The sequence below is a fragment of the Salvelinus alpinus genome, chromosome 7 (genome assembly GCF_045679555.1).
Source record: "Salvelinus alpinus chromosome 7, SLU_Salpinus.1, whole genome shotgun sequence".
Taxonomy (NCBI): domain Eukaryota; kingdom Metazoa; phylum Chordata; class Actinopteri; order Salmoniformes; family Salmonidae; genus Salvelinus; species Salvelinus alpinus.
Genome location: NC_092092.1, coordinates 25,241,969 through 25,260,225, shown reverse-complemented (window position 1 = coordinate 25,260,225; position 18,257 = coordinate 25,241,969). Strand labels below are relative to the sequence as shown.

Genomic DNA, 18,257 nt, shown 5'->3' with positions numbered 1-18,257 from the left:
ACAATTAAAGGCAATGCTACCAAATACGAATTTAGTGTATGTAAACTTCTGACCCACTGGGAATGTGATGAAAGAAATAAAAACTGAAATAAATCATTCTCTCTACTATTATTCTGACATTTCACATTCTTAAAATAAAGTGGTGATCCTAACTGACCTAAAACAGGGAATTTTTACTGGGATTAAATGTCAGGAATTGTGAAAAACAGAGTTCAAATGTATTTGGCTATGGTGTATGTAAACTTCCGACTTCAACTGTAAATAGTCAAGTAAAGTACAGATCCCCCAAAAACTACTTAAGTAGTACTTTAAAGTATTTTTACTTAAGTACTTTACCACACCGTTAAGGCTGTAGTAGTAGCTGGCCTTCGAACAGCCAATAAGTCAACAAGAGTGGGTGTAGGGGAGGTTAAAATATCTTGAGGATCGGAACCTCCATCTCAATTTCCGCCTAAAATGACATACCCAAATCTAACTGCCTGTAGCTCAGGACTTGAAGCAAGGATATGAATATTCTTGATACTATTTGAAAGGAATACTAACTTTGAAGTTTGTAGAAATGTGAAATTAATGTAGGAGAATATAACACATTAGATTCTGTAAATAAAAAAAATATATATTTCACCTTTATTTAACCAGGTAGGCCAGTTGAGAACAAATTCTCATTTAACACTGCGACCTGGCCAAGATAGAGCAAAGCAGTGCGACACAAACAACACAGAGTTACACATGGGATAAACAAACATACAGTCAATAACACAATAGAGAAGTCTATATACAGTGTGTGCAAATGTAGTAAGATTAGTGAGGTATGGCAATAAATAGGCCATAGTGGCAAAATAATTACAATTTAGCAATTCAATCAAATTTCAATCAAATGTATTTATAAAGCCCATCTTACATCAGCTGATGTCACAAAGTGCTGTACAGAAACTCAGCCTAAAACCCCAAATAGCAAGCATTGCAGGTGTAGAAGCACGGTGGCTAGGAAAAACTCCCTAGAAAGGTCAGAACCTAGGAAGAAACCTAGAGCGGAACCAGGCTATGAGGGGTGGCCAGTCCTCTTCTGGCTGTGTTGGGTGGAGATTATAACAGAACATAGCCAAGATGTTCAAATGTTCATAGATGACCAGCAGGGTCAAATAATAATAATCACAGTGGTTGTAGAGGGTGCAACAGGTCAGCACCTCAGGAGTAAATGTCAGTTGGCTTTTCATAGCCGATCATTCAGAGTATCAATACCGCTCCTGCTGTCTCTAGAGAGTTGAAAACAGCAGGTCTGGGACAGGTAGCACGTCCGGTGAACTGGTCAGGGTTCCAAAGCCGCAGGCAGAACAGTTGAAACTAGAGCAGCAGCACGGCCAGGTGGACTGGGGACAGCAAGGAGTCATCAGGCCAGGTAGTCCTGAGGCATGGTCCTAGGGCTCAGGTCCTCCGAGAGAGAGAGAAAGAAAGAAAGAGAAAGAAAGAGAGAGAGAATTAGAGAGAGCATAGTTAAATTCACACAGGACACCGGATAGACATGAGAAATACTCCAAATATAACAGACTGACCCTAGCCCCCCGACACAAACTATTGCAGCGTAAATACTGGAGGCTGAGACAGGAGGGGTCGGGAGACACTGTGGCCCCGTCCGACGATACCCCCGGACAGGGCAAAACAGGCAGGATATAACCCCACCCACTTTGCCAAAGCACAGCCCCCACACCATTAGAGATATATCTTCAACCACCAACTTACCATCCTGAGACAAGGCCGAGTATAGCCCACGAAGATCTCCCCCACGGCGCCAACCCGGACAGGAAGATCATGTCAGTGACGCAACCCACTCAAGTGATGTACCCCTCCTAGGGATGGCATGGAAGAGCACCCCGTAATAGGGTTAGAGGCAGAGAATCCCAGTGGAGAGAGGGGAACCGTCCAGGCAGAGACAGCAAGGGCAGTTCGTTGCTCCAGGGCCTTTCCGTTCAACTTCACACTCCTGGACCAGACTACACTCAATCATTGGACCTACAGAAGAGATGAGTCTTCAATAAAGACTTAAAGGTTGAGACCGAGTATGCGTCTCTCACATGGTAGGCAGACCATTCCATAAAAATAGAGCTCTATTGAAGAAAGCCCTGCCTCCAACTGTTTGCTAGAAATTCTAGGGACAGTAAGGAGGCCTGCGTCTTGTGACCGTAGCGTACGTGTAGGTATGTGGTCCACCAGGACCAAATCGGAAAGATAGTTAGAAGCAAGCCCATGTAATGCTTTGTAGGTTATCAGTAAAACCTTGAAATCAGCCCTTTCCTTAACTGTAAGCCAGTGTAGAGAGGCTAGCACTGGAGTAAAATTATCACATTTTTGGTTCTAGTCAAGATTCTAGCAGCCGTGTTAAGCACTAACTGAAGTTTATTTAGTGCTTTATCCGGGTAGTCGGAAAGTAGAGCATTGCAGTAGACTAACCTAGAAGTGACAAAAGCATGGATACATTTTTCAGCATAATTTCTGGACAGAAAGTTTCTGATTTTTGCAATGTTACGTAGATGGAAAAAAACTGTCCTTAAAACAGTCTTGATATGTTCGTCAAAAGAGACATCAGGGTCCAGAGTAACGGCGAGGTCCTTCACAGTTTTATTTGAGACGACTGTACAACCATCAAGATTAATTGTCAGATTCAACAGAAGATCTGTTTGTTTCTTGGGACATAGAACTAGCATCTCTGTTTTGTTCGAGTTTAAAAGTACATTTGCCGCCATCCACTTCCTTATCTCTGAAACACAGGCTTCCAGGGAGGGAAATTTTGGGGCTTCACCATGTTCCATCGAAATGTACAGCTGTGTGTTGTCCACATAGCAGTGAAAGTTAACATTATGTTTTCGAATGACATCACCAAGAGGTAAAATATATAGTGAAAACAATAGTGGTCCTAAAACGGAGCCTTGAGGAACACCGAAATTTACAGTTGATTTGTCAGAGGACAAACCATCCACAGAGACAAACTGATATCTTTCCGACAGATAAGATCTAAACCAGGCCAGAACTTGTCCATGTAGACCAATTTGGGTTTCCAATCTCTCCAAAAGAATGTGGTAATCGATGGTATCAAAAGCAGCACTAAAGTCTAGGAACACAGATGCAGAGCCTAGGTCTGACAACATTAAAAGGTAATTTACCACCTTCACAAGTGCAGTCTCAGTGCTATGATGGGGTCTAAAACCAGACTGAAGCGTTTCGTATACATTGTTTGTCTTCAGGAAGGCAGTGAGTTGCTGCGCCACAGCTTTTAATTTTTTGGGGGAGAGGAATGGGAGATTCGTTATAGGCCGATAGTTTTTTAAATATTGTCTGGGTCAAGGTTTGGCTTTTTCAAGAGAGGCTTTATTACTGCCACTTTTAGTGAGTTTGGTACACATCCGGTGGATAGAGAGCCGTTTATTATGTTCAACATAAGAGGGCCAAGCACAGGAAGCAGCTCTTTCAGTAGTTTCTTTGGAATAGGGTCCAGTATGCAGCTTGAAGGTTTAGAGGCCATGATTATTTTCATCAATGTGTCAAGAGATATAGTACTAAAAAACTTTGTTGCAGACTCAGAACAACTGAGCTTTGGAGGAATACACAGATTTGTGTATGATCATGATCTTTTCCTCAAAGAAGTTCATGAATTTATCACTGCTGAAGTGAAAGCCATCCTCTCTTGGGGAATGCTGCTTTTTAGTTAGCTTTTCGACAGTATCAAAAATAAATTTTGGATTGTTCTTATTTTCCTCAGTTAAGTTGGAAAAATAGGATGATCGAGCAGCAGTGAGGGCTCTTCGATACTGCACGGCACTGTCTTTCCAAGTTAGTCGGAAGACTTCCAGTTTGGTGTAGCGCCATTTCCGTTCCAATTTTCTGGAAGCTTGCTTCAGAGCTCGGGTATTTTCTGTATACCAGGGAGCTAGTTTCTTATGACAAATGTTCTTTGTTTTTAAGGGTGCAACTGCATCTAAGGTATTGCACAAGGTTAAATTGAGTTCCTCAGTTAGGTGGTTAACAAATGTTTGTACTCTGACGTCCTTGGGTAGGTGGAGGGAGTTAAACACTGGAGTGATAGATGTGCAGAAGATGAATGTGCAAGTAGAGATACTTGGGTGCAAAGGAGCAAAAAAATAAATAACAATATGGGGATGAGGTAGTGCTATTTACAGATGGGCTATGTACAGGTGCAATGATCGGTAAGCTGCTCTGACAGCTGATGCTTAAAGCTAGTGAGGGAGATAAGTGTTTCCAGCTTCAGAGATTTTTGCAGTTCGTTCCAGTCATTGGCAGCAGAGAACTGGAAGGAAAGGCGACCAAAGCAGGAATTTGCTTTGGGGGTGACCAGTGAGAAATACCTGCTGGAGCGCGTGCTACGAGTGGGTGCTGCTATGGTGACCAGTGAGCTGAGATAAGGCGGGGCTTTACCTAGCAGAGACTTGTAGATAACCTGTAGCCAGTGGGTTTGGCGACGAGTATGAAGCGAGGCCCAACCAACGAGAGCGTACAGGTTGCAATGGTGGGTAGTGTATGGGGCTTTGGTGACAAAACGGATGGCACTGTGATAGACTGCATCCAGTTTGTTGAGTAGAGTGTTGGAGGCTATTTTATAGATGACATCACCGAAGTCGAGGATCAGTAGGATGGTCAGTTTTACGAGGGTATGTTTGGCAGCATGAGTCAAGGATGCTTTGTTGCGATATAGGAAGCCGATTCTAGATTTAATTTTGGATTGGAGATGCTTAATGTGAGTCTGGAAGGAGAGTTTACAGTCTAACCAGTCACCTAGGTATTTATAGTTGTCCACGTATTCTAAGTCAGAGCCGTCCAGAGTAGTGATGCTGGACGGGCGAGCAGGTGCGGGCAGTGATCGGTTGAATAGCGTGCATTTAGTTTAACTTGCGTTTAAGAGCAGTTGGAGGCCACGGAAGGAGAGTTGTATGGCATTGAAGCTCGTCTGGAGGTTAGTTAACTTATCTGCGCTACGGATCCCCGGATCCCTGATCATTTTCCTAAACAACCGCTGAATTGCAGGGTGCAAAATATTACTAAAAATATTCATAATCATGCAATCACAAGTAAAATATACCAAAACATAGCTTAGCTTGTTGTTAATCCACCTATCGTGTCAGACTTTGAAAATATGCTTTGCAGCGAAAGCAATCCAAGCTTTTGTGAGTGTATCAATCAATGCTAGAACAGCTAGCCCCAAATTAGCATGGTCACGAAAGTCAGAAAATCAATCAAATTAATCGCTTACCTTTGATAATCTTCGGATGTTTGCACTCACGAGATTCCCAGTTACACAATAAATGTTATTTTTGTTCGATAAATATTACTTTTATATAAAAAAAACGCCATTTGGGTTGCGCGTTATGTTCAGAAAACTACAGCCTCTTTCCGGTCCTGAAAGGCAGAAGAACATTCCCAAACGTATCAGATTCAAAAATATTACTAAAAATATTTATAATCATGCAATCACAAGTGAAATATACCAAAACACAGCTTAGGTTGTTGTTAATTCACCTATCGTGTCAGATTTTGAAAATATGCTTTGCAGCGAAAGCAATCCAAGCTTTTGTGAGTGTATCAATCAATGCTAGAACAGCTAGCCCCAAATTAGCATGGTCACGAAAGTCAGAAAAGCAATAAAATTAATCGCTTACCTTTGATAATCTTCGGATGTTTGCACTCATGAGACTCCCAGTTACACAATAAATATTATTTTTGTTCGATAAATATTACTTTTATAACAAAAAACGCCATTTGGGTTGCGCGTTATGTTCAGAAAACCAAATCCTCGTTCCGTTCGACGAACATTCCAAAAAGTATCCGTAATGTTCGTAGAAACATGTCAAATGTTTTTTATAATCAATCCTCAGGTTGTTTTTAACAAACATAATTGATAATATTTCAACCGGACCGCAACCTATTCAATAAAAGAGAGAAAGGAAATGGAGAGCTACCCCTCTCGCGCGCAGGAACTAATCAAAGGACACCTGACTACTTTTGAAAAATCTCGCTAATATTTCAAAATAAAAGCCTGAAACTATGTCTAAAGCCTGGTCACAGCCTGAGGAAGCCATTGGAAAGGGAATCTGGTTGATACCCCTTTAAATGGAAGAAAGACGGGCAAGGAAACACAGATAAAAAAAATAAAAAAATAACTTCCGGGTTAGATTTCCTCAAGTTTTCGCCTGCAGAATCAGTTTTGTTATACTCACAGACAATATTTTGACAGTTTTCAAATCAAATCAAATTTTATTTGTCACATACACATGGTTAGCAGATGTTAATGCGAGTGTAGCGAAATGCTTGTGCTTCTAGTTCCGACAATGCAGTAATAACCAACAAGTAATCTAACCTAACAATTCCACAACTACTACCTTATACACACAAGTGTAAAGGGATAAAGAATATGTACATAAAGATATATGAATGAGTGATGGTACAGAACGGCATAGGCAAGATGCAGTAGATGGTATAGAGTACAGTATATACATATGAGATGAGTAATGTAGGGTATGTAAACATAAAGTGGCATAGTTTAAAGTGGCTAGTGATACATGTATTACATAAAGATGGCAAGATGCAGTAGATGATATAGAGTACAGTATATACATATACATATGAGATGAGTAATGTATGTAAACATTATATTAAGTGGCATTGTTTAAAGTGGCTAGTGGTACATTTTTACATAATTTCCATCAATTCCCATTATTAAAGTGGCTGGAGTTGAGTCAGTATGTTGGCAGCGGCCGCTAAATGTTAGTGGTGGCTGTTTAACAGTCTGATGGCCTTGAGATAGAAGCTGTTTTTCAGTCTCTCGGCCCCTGCTTTGATGCACCTGTACTGACCTCGCCTTCTGGATGATAGCGGGGTGAACAGGCAGTGGCTTGGGTGGTTGTTGTCCTTGATCTTTATGGCCTTCCTGTGACATCGGGTGGTGTAGGTGTCCTGGAGGGCAGGTAGTTTGCCCCCGGTGATGCGTTGTGCAGACCTCACTACCCTCTGGAGAGCCTTACGGTTGTGGGCGGAGCAGTTGCCGTACCAGGCGGTGATACAGCCCGACAGGATGCTCTCGATTGTGCATCTGTAGAAGTTTGTGAGTGCTTTTGGTGACAAGCCGAATTTCTTCAGCCTCCTGAGGTTGAAGAGGCGCTGCTGCGCCTTCTTCACAACGCTGTCTGTGTGGGTGGACCAATTCAGTTTGTCCGTGATGTGTACACCGAGGAACTTAAAACTTTCCACCTTCTCCACTACTGTCCCGTCGATGTGGATAGGGGGGTGCTCCCTCTGCTGTTTCCTGAAGTCCACAATCATCTCCTTTGTTTTGTTGACGTTGAGTGTGAGGTTATTTTCCTGACACCACACTCCGAGTGCCCTCACCTCCTCCCTGTAGGCCGTCTCGTCGTTGTTGGTAATCAAGCCTACCACTGTAGTGTCATCTGCAAACTTGATGATTGAGTTGGAGGCGTGCATGGCCACGCAGTCGTGAGTGAACAGGGAGTACAGGAGAGGGCTCAGAACGCACCCTTGTGGGGCCCCAGTGTTGAGGATCAGCGGGGTGGAGATGTTGTTACCTACCCTCACCACCTGGGGGCGGCCCGTCAGGAAGTCCAGGACCCAGTTGCACAGGGCGGGGTCGAGACCCAGGGTCTCGAGCTTGATGACGAGTTTGGAGGGTACTATGGTGTTAAATGCTGAGCTGTAGTCGATGAACAGCATTCTCACATAGGTATTCCTCTTGTCCAGATGGGTTAGGGCAGTGTGCAGTATGGTTGCGATTGCGTCGTCTGTGGACCTATTGGGTCGGTAAGCAAATTGGAGTGGGTCTAGGGTGTCCGGTAGGGTGGAGGTGATATGGTCCTTGACTAGTCTCTCAAAGCACTTCATGATGACGGAAACTTAGGAGTGTTTTCTATCCTAATCTGTAAATTATATGCATATTCTACGATCTAGTCCTGAGAAATAGTCTGTTTACCTTGGGAACATTATTTAAAAATAATAAAAAAATCTGACCCCTAGCGTCAAGAGGTTAACACAGTGTCCAAAGAGTAGCCAGAAGTATACAGAATGGTGTCGTCTGCGTAGAGGTGTATCAGAGAATCACCAGCAGCAAGAGCAACATCATTGATGTATACAGAGAAGAAAATCGGCCCGAGGATTGAACCCTGTGGCACCCCCATAGAGACTGCCAGAGGTCCGGACAACAGGCCTTCCGATTTGACACACTGAACTCTATCAGAGAAGTAGTTGGTAAACCAGGCGAGGCAATCATTTGAGAAACCAAGGCTATCGAGTATGCCAATAAGAATGTGGTGATTGACAGAGTCGAAAGCCTTGGCCAGGTCGATGAATACGGCTGCCCCGTAATGTCTCTTATCGATGGCGGTTATGATGTCGTTTAGGACCTTGAGCGTAGCTGAGGTGCACCCATGACCAGCTCTGTAACCAGATTGCTTGGCAGAGAAGGTAAGGTGGGATATCGAAATGGTCGGTAATCTGTTTGTTAACTTGGCTTTCGAAGACCTTAGAAAGACAGGGTAGGATAGATATAGATCTGTAGCAGTTTGGGTCTAGAGTGTCACCCCCTTTGAAGAGGGGGATGACCGCGGCAGCTTTCCTATCTTTGGGAGTCTCAGACGATACGAAAGAGAGGTTGAACAGGCTAGTAATAGGGGTTCAGATTGTCTAGCCCGGCTGATTTGTAGGGGTCCAGATTTTGCAGCTCTTTCAGAACATCAGCTATCTGGATTTGGGTGAAGGAGAAATGGTGGGGGCTTTGGCGGGTTGCTGTGGAGGGTGCCGGGCAGTTGGTCTGGGGTAGGGGTAGCCATGTGGAAAGCATGGCCAGCCGTAGAGAAATGCTTATTGGAATTCTCAATTATAGTGGATTTATCGGTGGTGACAGTGTTTCCTAGCCTCAGAGCAGTGGGCAGCTGGGAGGAGGTGCTCTTATTCTCCATGGACTTTACAGTATCCCAGATTTTTTTTGAGTTAGTACTACAGGATGAACATTTCTGTTTGAAAAAGCTAGCCTTAGCTTTCCTAACTGCCTGTGTATATTTGTTCCTAACTTCCCTGAAGAGTTGCATATCACGGGGGCTATTCAATGCTAATGCAGAACGCCATGTTTTTGTGCTGGTCAAGGGCAGACAGGTCTGGAGTGAACCAAGGACTATATCTATTCCTAGTTCTAAATTGTTTGAATGGGGCATGCTTATTTAAGATGGTGAGGAAGGCACTTTTAAAGAATAGCCAGGCATCATCTACTGAGGTCAATGTCATTCCAAGATACCCCGGCCAGGTCGATTAGAAAGGCCTGCTCGCAGAAGTGTTTTAGGGAGCGTTTGACAGTGATGAGGGGTGGTCGTTTGGTCGCAGACCCATTACGGATGCAGGCAATGAGGCAGTGATCGCTGAGATCTTGAAAACAGCAGAGGTGTATTTGGAGGGCGAGTTAGTTCGGATGACATCTATGAGGGTGCCCGTGTTTACGGATTTGGAGTTGTACCTGGTAGGTTCATTGATAATTTGTGTGAGATTGAGTGCATCAAGCTTAGATTGTAGGATGGCCGGGGTGTTAAGCATGTCCCAGTTTAGGTCACCTAGTAGCACGAGCTCAGAAGATAGATGGGGGGCAATCAATTCACATATGGTATCGAGGGCACAGCTGGGAGCAGAGGGAGGTCTATAGCAAGTGGCAATGGTGAGAGACTTGTTTCTGGAAAGGTGAATTTTTAGAAGTAGAAGCTCAAATTGTTTGGGTACAGACTTGGATAGTAATACAGAACTCTGCAGGCTATCTTTGCAGTAGATTGCAACACTGCCCCCTTTGTTAGTTCTATCTTGGCGGAAAATGTTATAGTTAGCGATGGAGATTTCCGGGTTTTTGGTGGTTTTCCTAAGCCAGGATTCAGACACGACTAAGACATCCGGGTTGGCAGAGTGTGCTAAAGCAGTGAGTAAAACAAACTTAGGGAGTAGGCTTCTAATGTTAACATGCATGAAACCAAGGCTTTTACGGTTACAGAAGTCAACAAATGAGAGCACCTGGGGAGTGGGAGGCACTGGCACTGCAGGACCTGGATTAACCTCTACATCACCAGAGGAACAGAGGAGAAGTAGGATAAGGGTATGGCTAAATGCTATACGAACTGGCCGTCTAGCATGTTCGGAACAGAGATTAAAAGGAGCAGGTTTCTGGGCTCGATAGCATAGATTCAAGGCATAGTGTATAGACAAAGGTAAGGTAGGATGTGAGTACATTGGAGGTAAACCTACGCATTGAGTAATGATGAGAGAGATATAGTCTCTAGAGACATTTAAACCAGGTGATGTCATCGCATATGTAGGAGGTGGAACAACATGGTTGGTTAAGGCATATTGAGCAGGGCTAGAGGCTCTACAGTGAAATAAAACAGTAATCACTAACCAGGACAGTAATGGACGAGGCATATTGATATTAGAGAGAGGCATGCGTAGCCAAGTGAACATATGGGTCCAGTGAGTGGTTGGGCTGACTGGGGACACAGCGATTCAGACAGTTAGCAGGCCGATGCTAACAAGCTAACAGTTAGTAGGCCGGGGATAAAGAAGCTAGCAGACCGGGTTAGCAAGCAAGCAGTTAGCAGGGGCTAGCAGTTAGCAGACCGGGGCAGGCAAGCTAGCAGTTAGCAGACCGGGGCTAGCAAGTTATGCTTTGGGGGACGTCGCGATGGGGGTAAGTCTGTTTTTGCCTCTTCGTGCGGTGACGTCGATAGACCAGTCGGGGAATTAGTAGGGTTCCAGGCAGCTGTAGGTAGCTCGCGCCTGAGGGGCCTGTTGGAGTCCTCGGGCAGATTATGTCGGTATTCCAGTCATAGAGGATCGGCGGTGTTCCATGCCCCGTACCGGCAGTAGAAGGGGTCCGGATATTGTAGCCCAGGAGTGGGCTTCGGTGGTAGCACAGGAGCCCTGGCCGGGCTAGCTTCAGGCTAATTGGTGCTTGCTCCGGGATGGAAACGCTAGCCAGGTGTGGTCACCCGGGATTGCGGTTAGCTAGTTGTGAAAATGTTCAGAGTTTGCGGTAGGAATCCGGGGATATGGAGAGAAATATATTACATGGATTTATTGTGAAGGTGTAGGCGATATTACATGTATTTATTGTGAAGGTGTAGGCGATATTACATGTATTTATTGTGAAGGTGTAGGCGATATTACATGTATTTATTGTGAAGGTGTAGGCGATATTGCATGGATTTATTGTGAAGGTGTAGGCGATATTACATGGATTTATTGTGAAGGTGTAGGCGATATTGCATGGATTTATTGTGAAGGTGTAGGCGATATTGCATGGATTTATTGTGAAGGTGTAGGCGATATTACATGGATTTATTGTGAAGGTGTAGGCGATATTGCATGGATTTATTGTGAAGGTGTAGGCGATATTGCATGGATTTATTGTGAAGGTGTAGGTGATATTGCATGGATTTATTGTGAAGGTGTAGGTGATATTGCATGGATTTATTGTGAAGGTGTAGGCGATATTACATGGATTTATTAGACTTTTAAAAATGTAGATGTTCCAAAGCTCAACTCTTTCCTGTGTGTATCAATAATGGTCCACCACCCTAAGGACATCCAGTCAACTTGACACAACTGAGGGAAGCGTTGGAGTTAACATGGGCCAAGCATCCCTGTGGAAAGCTGTTGACACCTTGTAGAGTCCATGCCCAAAACAATTCAGGTTGTTCTGAGGGCAAAAGGGGGTGCAACTCAATATTAGCAAGGTGTTCCTAATGTTTGGTACATTCAGTGCATATGTCAACACATAATGATAAGGCAGTGATGTGACATCACCATTACAGAGAAATGTCATCATGCGTATGCTAATGTCTCCAGTCAGAGTACAACACTACATGCAATGGAAATATCCTCAACAGTGTAAGAAGTTTACGTCAGTACCCAAACAACTACCATTGCCCTTGGTGTGCGTGTGTGTGTGTACTGTATGTGTGCCTGCGTTCAAGTGTGTGTGTGTGTGTATGTTTGTGTGTGCTATGGGGCCTACATTCACCTCTATATTCTCTCAGTGAGATTCCCCAGTAACCTAACCATACATTATTGACCGATAAAGAACATTGCTTTACTGCTTTAATATTTCAACAGTCCAGAGGCGACCAGTGGACACACCCTATCCCTGTGGTTTGGTTTAGTCAGGTTGCTTGTGTATGTACTGTGTGTGTGTCCTCGTACTTCTCTCTCCTTCCTCCCTCCCTCCTTCTGTCTGTTACAGTAGCTTTTCCAGTTTGTGCGTACAAGACCCCACTCCTCATATCAGCTGTGATAAGAGTGTTTCTGAGTAGTTGGTTGATGTGCAGGTTGTTTGTGGAGATGTTCCAGGGCTTTAGCCATGTGATCCTGACACGCGGGACCCATCTCAGCCTTTATTGTCTCAGTAATGCAGGATTTGATTTGCTCTCATGAACATAATGGCATAATTTGCTCAGAGCATGCAGCGACGCACGAAGCCCGCCTCGTCCGCAAGAGAGGCTTTTATTTCTGGATCTTCAGGGAAATTAAACCTGCTTGCTCACACACATGTCTGAGGGCGATACACATTCACAGACACACACGCAAACATAATGTTGCGTTCCTCGCTCTCTGACACAAAGAGTTACACACAGTGTCTTTCTTTCACTCCCATAACACAAACACACTTACGTACACACACGCCACACGCCACAAACACACACACGTCCATATTAAAAGTTCTTCTCTGCGTGGGAGGCAGTGTTTCATCTCATTCCTTGCGCCGTGTCATTCTGTTTTGACGTTATTAGGGAGAGGAGCGATGGCTCTGGGGTGAGTGATAAAGGTGGGAGCGTGCGCTGAGAGCTTACCCTGTCACGCCGAAAGGTTAGCCAGCAGATTTACGAGCCTGCGTCCTTCTCCAGCGAGGCCGTTAAAGAAGGGAGATGACTTTTAATGTTTTACCTCTCTGATTTATGGTGTCAAGGCCTTCCTATCTTATCCCCACAGTGAGAGGCGGGAGGGTGGAGGGTCGGTGGCGCCTGGTCACAACAACGGACTGGGCATCTTAGCATCAGAGATGGTGAAGGTTGCAAGGGGAAAAAAACATTTGAGGCATTGGGCTCTTTCTCAATTCCTTGTGTCCTTTCTCATGGCCTCCCTCTCAAAATGCATCAAATGAGAAGGTCTGAGGGGAGGGACCTTGGATCTCATACTCTGTTTGAAAAGGAGGCGAGGAGAGAGGAAGGTTGTGTGTTGTTGGTTTGTCTGGTCACTAGGGAGCCTTGGTGTCTCCCAAACCCCAAACCCCACACCCCCACTCTGACCCAGTATCCTACCCACTCCTGGGATTTGGGGGCTCTGGGACTGGCCAGCTGTAGTGAATGGACAGCTGAACTGATGTGTACCAGGGGGCTTTGTAGGACCAACAGAAGGGAGGAGGGATTATTGGCCAGCCCCACTGCCTCATGGGAAATGTAGTTCTATAAAGAGCTATGGAGAGCTGATCTGACCATGCCACAGAACAAACAAGTAAGCTGGAGCCAGGCCAAAGTGGATCTGAGTGTGCACTGTGGTGTGTGTGTGGTTCTTTGTTTCTGTGTGTCTTTGCGTGTGTCTGGGCAGTGGATGACCACCGTGTGTTAGTGTGTAAATGTGTGTGTTTGTGTGTTTGCAGTGTTTAGGAAGAAGGAGGGCCTGTTTGGCTGTAGGGAGCTGTGGCCTGGCTATGAGTGTCTCAGTGGGACAGATAGTGCCGGTCACCAGCACGCACTCAGACAGGGCCAGGCCACTGGGCTAAATAATGACAGGCCCTGGAACAGATTGGCACACCCCGCACACAGACAGGGCCAGGCCACTGGGCTAAATAATGACAGGCCCTGGAACAGATTGGCACACCCCGCACACAGGCAGGGCCAGGCCACTGGGCAAAATAATGACAGGCCCTGGAACAGATTGGCACACCCCGCACACAGGCAGGGCCAGGCCACTGGGCTAAATAATGACAGGCCCTGGAACAGATTGGCACACCCCGCACACAGACAGGGCCAGGCCACTGGGCTAAATAATGACAGGCCCTGGAACAGATTGGCACACCCCGCACACAGGCAGGGCCAGGCCACTGGGCTAAATAATGACAGGCCCTGGAACAGATTGGCACACCCCGCACACAGGCAGGGCCAGGCCACTGGGCTAAATAATGACAGGCCCTGGAACAGATTGGCACACCCCGCACACAGGCAGGGCCAGGCCACTGGGCTAAATAATGACAGGCCCTGGAACAGATTGGCACACCCCGCACACAGACAGGGCCAGGCCACTGGGCTAAATAATGACAGGCCCTGGAACAGATTGGCACACCCCGCACACAGACAGGGCCAGGCCATTGTGCTAAATAACCACATGCTCCAGAACAGATCTCACACCCAGTGGGAGTGCTTAACAGCCCAGCCAGACCACCAGCAGAGCAGACCTTCCACTGACAGACATCCTCACCACACACACCCACACACACACGCTCTGTGTGCTCTGCCCACTGTGTGTGTGTTTAGTACCCAGGGGCTAGATGAAATATGTATGTAGTCTAGCTAACTGGGACCTGGGACCTGGGACCTGTGCTGTGCTCTTGGGAATAAGCTGAGACAGAGAGAAGCTGTCTGTTACTGGCAGCCACTGGAGACCTGCTGGGAACCGGACTAGGAGTAAAGAGGCCCAGGTGGATGGATGGGTCTTACTGTAGACTAGCTACTCACTGGTGTGACTCTCCTCCCATTATACTTTGTGTTAGAATATGCCCCAATGTAATCTCATAGAATGGAACCTACATTGCAATGCAATGTGTGTGTGTGTGTGTGTGTGTGTGTGTGTGTGTGTGTGTGTGTGTGTGTGTGTGTGTGTGTGTGTGTGTGTGTGTGTGTGTGTGTGTGTGTGTGTGTGTGTGTGTGTGTGTGTGTGTGTGCGTGTGCGCGCGTGTGTGTCTACTATTGCTTTCCAACTTCAGACAGTTTAATTAGCACTCCAACACTTGTGAAGAAGCACATATTAAGGAGAGAGAAAGGTGAGAGGAATGAAAACTTACTAGGTCTTATTTTGGAAATGAGAGAATCTATTCTATTATGGATGTTAACCCTAGGGCAACAATTTACACCTGGCAGTGTTCTCATTAATGAAAGAGTAGCTTTAATTGACTGCTCAGTAATTTAACACACACCACACACACGCACACACACAGCGAGGAACACACATACACCCGCTGGCTTTGAGACGACCTCTCTTTGTAAATGTAGGGTCAAAATTCCTTGGAACTTTCAATAAATTCCCTCGTTTTCCCGAAATCCCTGTTGGAAGATTCCCGGAGTCAGGAGGGAATAAGCAGGAAATCCAGAATCCTCCAACCAGGATTTCTGGAAAACCAGGGATTTTATTAAAAGATCCAGGAATTTTGCAAACCTACTAGGGACCCATTAGATCTAGTGTATGCAGATGAGCTACAATACAGCCACCCTCATCAAACATGAATTGCTTTGTAGTGTGTGCAGACGTGAAACCTTGACTGGGGGTTGGCTTGCACGCGTCTGTGTGTGGTGTGTGGTGTGTGTGTGTGTGTGTGTGTGTGTGTGTGTGTGTGTGTGTGTGTGTGTGTGTGTGTGTGTGTGTGTGTGTGTGTGTGTGTGTGTGTGTGTGTGTGTGTGTGTGTGTGTGTGTGTGTGTGTGTGTGTGTGTGTGTGTGTGGTTGATGGGAGTGTTTGTATTCATGGGAACTGACATGGAATATACAGCCCCTGGCATTCTTCCCCTTCCCCATTGTATCTCTCTGTTTTTCCTACCTCTTGAACAGTGGCTTACTCCATTAATTCATTCCCTCCATAGAAAGAAGTTACATCCATAAGTATTACATCCATAACATCCATTCAAGTGCCGTTGGATACTGAACAACCACATGTTTTCACAGGCTGAAGGTCCCCAAATCGGGGCGGCAGCGTAGCCTAGTGGTTAGAGCGTTGGACTAGTAACCGAAAGGTTGCAAGATTGAATCCCCGAGCTGACAAGGTACAAAATCTGTCGTTCTGCTCCTGAACAAGGCAGGAACACATTGTTCCTAGGCCGTCATTGAAAATAAGAATTTGTTCATAACTGACTTGCCTAGTTAAATAAAGGAAAATAAAAAAATGCCTCTCTTCAGTACATGTTCCTACATACGCCTACATGTCCCCTACATGCACCTACATGTCCCCTACATGCACTTACATGTCCCCACATACCCCTACATGTCCTCAGTGGTTCAGTAAAACCTGTGTTGACTCTTCAGGCCTACCATTAGTCCCTGTAAATCAGCCCAGTCTCTTGGTTGTCTAACGAGAGAGCACAGAGGAGACATGTGACACCCATCAGTGTTCAATGTGTTATGTGGCTGGTCCCCACTATGTGCTCTGCTCCTCTCCTGTCTTCCTGGCTCTCTCTCACCCCCACCCCCCTGCCCTCATCTCTATCCCTCACTCCCCCTCTCTTTATCTCTCTATCACAGATAAAAGCACAGCCCAGATCACTAGGGAACAATTAGTCTCGGCCGTCTAATAAAATCCCTTGCACGCCTCAATCTCCCTCATTTTCATAAACTTCCCTCCTATTCTCCACCACGCATAACATTAGCATTAACCCACACTAAGGAGGCTGTGAAACCATCTATCTATACAAGCCATAACCCTCCTATCCTCTACATTTCTCTTTTTCCCTTTCAGTCTTTCTCATGTACATCATTCACCTCCTGGCTTTCTCTTCCTTTTATCCCTCACTCCATCATACTGCCTACCAATTGTCTTCTCTTCTTGGCTACCTCTGTTTATAGACTGAATCCATCTCTTTCTTTCTTTTAAGGCTTTTCTTTGGTTTTTCTCCATCTTTCCCCCTATCTTTTATCTGTTTTACTAACCCGACCTCTGTTGGATTGGTGGAGCCAAAATAGCAGTGCAAAAACCAAGCCAATAGATCATTTTGACAGTTTAATTTCAATTCTTGATTATTAGCTAATTTGAAAATTAGATTATCCAACCATCCAATTAAATTGGTCTATATTTACAATCATCATCAAGCACGAGGGGTTAATTGTAGTACCATCTATCAAGAGTGAGCTTTCACATCCACCAGGGAGTATGACAGTGAGGTGAATTTGGAGCTGGTTTGATGGAGGTGTGTGTGTGTGTTTGAATTGACTGAATTGTGTGTCCCCACAAGGTTAGTTATACAAGACTGTGTGTGCATGTGTGTCTGTGTAGCATCATCTATTCTGATCTATCCTCAGTGCTCTGTACTCTTCACTCTGTGCTTCTACATGTTCACAAACACAGAGAGAGAAAAGAGACAGAGCGAAATGGAGAGGCACGGAGAGAATGATGAAGGGATTTCACGCATTTCCCTGTCTTTTTCGTCTTCTTTCTAACCCTGTTTGGGCTGGGGAAAGCAATTCCCTTGTCTTTTTCGTCTTCTATCTAACCCAGTTTGGGCTGGGGAAAGAATTTCCCTTCTTTTTCGTCTTCTATCTAACCCTGTTTGGGCTGGGGAAAGCGATACAGTATGTCATGCTTAACCGTTCAGACACACAGAGAACCCATATCTCCAATCCACAATCTCCTCTCTACTCATGAATCCCCATCTGTCATGTGTCTCTGCTACTGCAGGGCAGGCTGCAGCCCACTCTTACTAGTCAGATCAGAGAGCGAGAGCAGTGGAACATGTCCAGATTATCTTGGGTGACACACAAGCATATCTCTGCTATCACACAATGAAACTGAAGGTGTATCCCCATGCATAAATTTGCTGTATAATTAAGCAAGAATGCTCGAGAAGGTGTGGTATATTGGCCATATACCACAAACCACAGAGGAGCCTTATTGCTATTATAAACGGGTTACCAACGTAATTAGAACAGTAAAAAAAAAAAATGTTGTTGTCATACCCGTGGTATACAGTCTGAACCACACAGTTTATAATATGTGAACCCCTCCCTCCCTCCAGATGACGTGCCGCCCTACTTTAAGACGGAGCCGGTACGGAGCCAGTTGCACCTGGAGCGTAACAGGCTGGTGTTGACATGTATGGCGGAGGGGAGCTGGCCCCTGGAGTTCAAATGGATCCATAATGGCACTGAGCTCACACGGTTCTCATTGGAGTACAGGTGAGTACTGCCACTGTATACTTCATATACCCCTATAGATCTCGAGAGAGAGAGAGAGAGAGAGAGA

The 18,257-nt window shown here is 45.3% G+C and overlaps 1 protein-coding gene across 10 annotated transcripts in view; it reads left to right on the top strand.

Annotated features, from left to right (window-relative positions):
• sdk2b (sidekick cell adhesion molecule 2b) overlaps positions 1-18,257 on the top strand; it is a 464,977-nt gene that overhangs the window by 316,191 nt on the left and 130,529 nt on the right. For all 10 annotated transcript variants that reach the window (XM_071409554.1, XM_071409557.1, XM_071409551.1 and 7 more), the window contains exon 2: positions 18,031-18,190. In XM_071409554.1, coding sequence (XP_071265655.1) covers positions 18,031-18,190 — 160 coding nt within the window. The remainder of the gene's footprint in view (positions 1-18,030; positions 18,191-18,257) is intronic.